This window comes from Salmo trutta, chromosome 38, assembly GCF_901001165.1.
Source record: "Salmo trutta chromosome 38, fSalTru1.1, whole genome shotgun sequence".
NCBI lineage: Eukaryota > Metazoa > Chordata > Actinopteri > Salmoniformes > Salmonidae > Salmo > Salmo trutta.
The window spans coordinates 2,258,605-2,263,604 of NC_042994.1; the positions used below are offsets into that span (position 1 = coordinate 2,258,605).

The 5,000-nt window shown below is 46.9% G+C and overlaps 1 protein-coding gene across 3 annotated transcripts in view; it reads left to right on the forward strand.

The window, feature by feature from the left end:
• Positions 1-5,000, forward strand: part of LOC115177744 (ell-associated factor Eaf-like) — a 17,036-nt gene that overhangs the window by 10,229 nt on the left and 1,807 nt on the right. The window contains exons 4-7 of one of the 3 annotated variants that reach the window (XM_029738701.1): positions 122-318; positions 1,464-2,697; positions 3,233-3,411; positions 3,632-5,000. The exon at positions 3,632-5,000 is cut by the window's right edge and continues 1,807 nt beyond it. In XM_029738701.1, the coding sequence (XP_029594561.1) occupies positions 122-318; positions 1,464-2,697; positions 3,233-3,402 (1,601 nt within the window). In that variant the 3' untranslated portion in view covers positions 3,403-3,411; positions 3,632-5,000. Of the gene's footprint in view, positions 1-121; positions 319-1,463; positions 2,698-3,030; positions 3,132-3,232; positions 3,412-3,631 lie in introns of those variants that run through there. The other 2 variants (XM_029738702.1, XM_029738703.1) reach the window with 2 other exon arrangements.

Consider the following 5,000-nt stretch of genomic DNA (forward strand, 5'->3'; position numbering starts at 1 on the left):
AAGTGTTCTCCTATGGGGACCCGTTTAGAACTATTTTTTCTAAAAGTGTACAGGTCAGGACAGAGGTCATGATGTAGTCTAACATCCTCCCCCTCTCTCCCTCCCTCCCCTCCTCCCCCAGTAGATGCCCAGCCAGCCCAGCAGGCGGTGTGTAAGGTCAGGACAGAGGTCATGGAGGTCACCAGAGCCATGCTTGACCGACGCAACGCCAACTTCCTGTTGTGGCCGCCGTGTGTGGAGGTGCAACGCTGCTCTGGCTGCTGTAACACCAGAATGCTACAGTGCGTCCCCGTGGTGACTCAGACACGATATTTACAGGTATATATACACCCCGATGCTATCTACAGGTATACATACACCTATATACACTATCTACAGGTATACATACACCTATATACACTATCTACAGGTATACATACACCTATATATACACTATCTACATGTATATATATATACCTATATACACTATCTACAGGTATATATATATACCCCGATGCTATCTACAGGTATACATACACCTATATACACTATCTACAGGTATATATATACCCCAATGCTATCTACAACCATAGGAGAACCCTTTGAACAACTACTGGTACCAAAAAAGGTTCTCCTATGGGGACAGCTGAAGAACCTCTTTGGAACCCTTTTTTTCTAAAAGTGTACACACATTACCGGCTACTGCAGTGTGTCCCCATACTTACACAGTATACACTATCTACAGGTACACTTACACCTATATACACTATCTACAGGTACACTTACACCTATATACACTATCTACAGGTACACTTACATCTATATACACTATCTACAGGTACACTTACACAGTATACACTATCTACAGGTACACTTACACAGTATACACTATCTACAGGTACACTTACACCTATATACACTATCTACAGGTACACTTACACCTATATACACTATCTACAGGTACACTTACACAGTATACACTATCTACAGGTACACTTACACCTATATACACTATCTACAGGTACACTTACACCTATATACACTATCTACAGGTACACTTACACAGTATACACTATCTACAGGTACACTTACACCTATATACACTATCTACAGGTACATATACACCTATATACACTATCTACAGGTATATATATACGCCGATGCTATCGACAGGTACATATACACCTATACACACTATCTACAGGTACATATACACCAATATACACTATCTACAGGTACATATACACCAATATACACTATCTACAGGTACATATACACCTGTATACACTATCTACAGGTACATATACACCAATATACACTCTCTACAGGTACATATACACCTGTATACATGGATATACCTATACAAATTATACACACCTAGTCTAAGCTACACTGACATATGTAGGCCTATATATAAACATTCATGGATATGTCCAGTAGGCATATCACCTCATCAGATTTACAAGCGACCTTTCACCCCCCAGGTAACAAGGATTCAGTACATTGATAAGAGACCCCACTACGACAAGGCGGTGATCTCAGTGGAAGACCACGCCTCTTGCAGCTGCCAGACACACCCCTCGGCCACAGCTGCAGCCAGGTCCACCACCCTCCCCCCTCCTTCCCCCCGACTCACCCCCAAACCCCCCTCCCTCTCCAAGGAAGACCTCCATCGCCATGACGACATGAAGGCCAATCAGAGGTTCCATGTGGATGACAGGGGGCAGCTGGAGAGACAGTGGCAGAACAAGTACACCCTGTCACATACACAGCCACGGACACACACTCTGGTGGGGACCGGGCCTGGGAGACACACACTCGCAGGGACACACACACAAACACACCCAATGGCAGGGGCAGGGATGCAGGTAGGGACACACACACAGGTAGGGACACACACAGACACACACACACAGACGGGTCCCTCTTCTGAGCTCCCTATAGGGCATGGCAGTGGGTATGAGGGGGGGAGAGGGGAGGAGAGAGGGTCACAAACACCCCACCGCGCACACACTGACACACAGCCCAACACAGGAGAAAGGCAACACATTGATAACACAGAGAGGACACAGGAGATAGGAAGACAGCAACAACTACAACAGTACTACCAACAACAACAATATCTACAACAACAGCAACAATATCAACAACAACAACATCAACAACAGCAACATCAACAACATCAGCAACAACAGTACCAACCATACAGCCAAGAGCCAGCGCTCAGGACTCAATACAAACACAACGCTCCCCAATCCGACAGCAGCGGTCCACCTGACACAAAACAACCGGCCGATCACAAACCAGAACTGGTCCACAGCAACACAGAACCGACCGATGATAATGACTCAAGCACAGAGGTGGCCAATAGAGAAGCACTAAAGGATACAGAGGTCACCAGTCAGAGACAGGCAGCGACAGAAGTGAACAATCACAGAAAGGAGGACGATACAGAGCGACACAGCCAGACAGAGCTGTCCAATCAGGAACAAAGACACTCAGAGTCGACCAATCACAAACACAGAGGCTCAGAGTTGACCAATCAGGGTGACTCTGTCACAGAGGAGGAGAGCAGGAAGAAACTTCTAGAACTCTTACAGAGAGAACTGGGCCAGAAACAACAGCATCATCCTCCTCATCCTCATCTTCCTCATCAAGACCATCATCATCCTCATCATCGTCAGTCTCGAACACAAACCACCACCACACAAAGACCAGGTATTTGGGAATTTGTTTGTTTGTGTTTGTGTGTGTGTGTGTGTGTGTGTGTGTGTGTGTGTGTGTGTGTGTGTGTGTGTCTGTGTGTGTGTGTGTGTGTGTGTGTGTGTGTGTGTGTGTGTGTGTGTGTGTGTGCATGTTGTGGGTCAGTAACTATGTATGCCTGTGAGAGTTGACGTTAGGGGAAGAGGCTGTTAGAGGAAGTAGACCTGTTTTCTTTTGTGGTCCTGACCGTCGTAGACCACATATATGATTATATGAGCATATGTGTCCTGTCATTCTTTCCCTCCTCCTGCAACATGAGACCTGAACTTCCGCTTCCTGTTTAAACAGGTTCCTAGCGGTCGCAAACGTGATGGGAGTTACAGACATTGTTACAGACGCCTCAGAGGTGATTACATTACACTGTCCTTGACTATTTTATGTTATCTAACACAATGCATCTCTCTCTCTCTCTCTCTCTCTCTCTCTCTCTCTCTCTCTTTCTTTCTTCTCTCTCTATCTCTCACCTCTCTCCCCTCTCTCTCTTGTCCAGTGCCCCCCACGTTGTCCTCCAGCAGGGCCCCAGGGTGGTCCCCCAGCACCCCGTCCCCTCCCCCCAAGCCCCCCCAGGGCCCGTTCAGACCGGCCCTTCCCCGCGGACGCAGGAGGAGGAAACATCGGAGCCGCATCAGCAAGGCTGCCCTCCGAACCATGATCATGTAGAGAGAGATGGTAAGGGAGGAGGGAGGAGGAGGGGGGGGGGGAGGGGGGAGGCAGACCAGCAGATGGAAAGGTAAGAAAGACAGAGGGAGACAGCGGGAGAGAAAGAGGGAGAGAAAGGAAGATAAATCGAGGGTGTAGATATTAAAATGTCAGACATAGTATGGACGGGGGAGAGAATGAAAAGCTTGAGAATGAGAGACTATCTAACTCCTCTACCTCTCTTCTACAGGCAACTGGGTCGACTGTGTCTGCCGGGCCCACCCAGGGTCGTGTTCATTAGGCACCAAACGGAAGAAAACGGACTGAAACAGGGACACCCACACAACATGGAATGAACCCTAATTTCCTCTTTTTTTAAAACGTTGTGTGCCCTAATGAATACTGAGGGATACTGCCTGGCTATGGAACCTCAGGATGGACACTGGAGACTGGGCAGCACTTCTGGACTCTACTGCTGGCTATGCTAACAGACATTACTGCAGGCTGTGTCAATCTTTGCACCCCAGAATGGACTGGTGACCGCTATGTAGCATCTTTCTATAAAAACTCCGCTAGCTTTATTTAAACCGCAATATCAAGACAATAGACAATCTCAGACAGAGACTCTCCTTAGAAAGGAGGTTGTTCTGGATGTTTAACACTGGAAGTAAAGTGATGTAACCTTTGAAAAAGGAGCTAAGCAAACTACATCTCCCATCAGCCATTGGCTTGTATACTTCTAGCCCCGCCTACTTTGAACACTGGCTACCAATTGGACAGTTAAGGAGGGTGTTCGGCGGATATTATTAGATCGCTTGCTGCAACAGCCATTGATTGGTTGATTTAGATGCCAAGGAACACGCCCCTCTCTACAGCTTGACTATGATTGGTTGCTGAGAATAGAACTGAAATCTTATTGGCCCAAAATGGTGCTTGAGGCCATCTAAGAGACAACGCAAAGCTTGGATGTGGATATTTTCACTGGAATGGACTGGGTTGACTATGGAAACTGTTCTCAGATAAACAATGTTATCCTACTGGTGTAACTGGGATAACTGTCCTGGGAATATGACTGGTGTAACTGGGATAACTGTCCTGGGAATATGACTGGTGTAACTGGGATAACTGTCCTGGGAATATGACTGGTGTAACTGGGATAACTGTCCTGGGAATATGACTGGTGTAACTGGGATAACTGTCCTGGGAATATGACTGGTGTAACTGGGATAACTGTCCTGGGAATATGACTGGTGTAACTGGGATAACTGTCCTGGGAATATGACTGGTGTAACTGGGATAACTGTCCTGGGAACATGACTGGTGTAACTGGGATAACTGTCCTGGGAATATGACTGGTGGAACTGGGGATAACTGTCCTGGGAATATGACTGGTGTAACTGGGATAACTGTCCTGGGAATATGACTGGTGTAACTGGGATAACTGTCCTGGGAACATGACTGGTGTAACTGGGATAACTGTCCTGGGAATATGACTGGTGTAACGGATAACTGTCCTGGGAATATGACTGGTGTAACTGGGATAACTGTCCTGGGAATATGACTGGTGTAACTGGGATAACTGTCCTGGGAATATGACTGGTGTAACTGGGATAACTGTC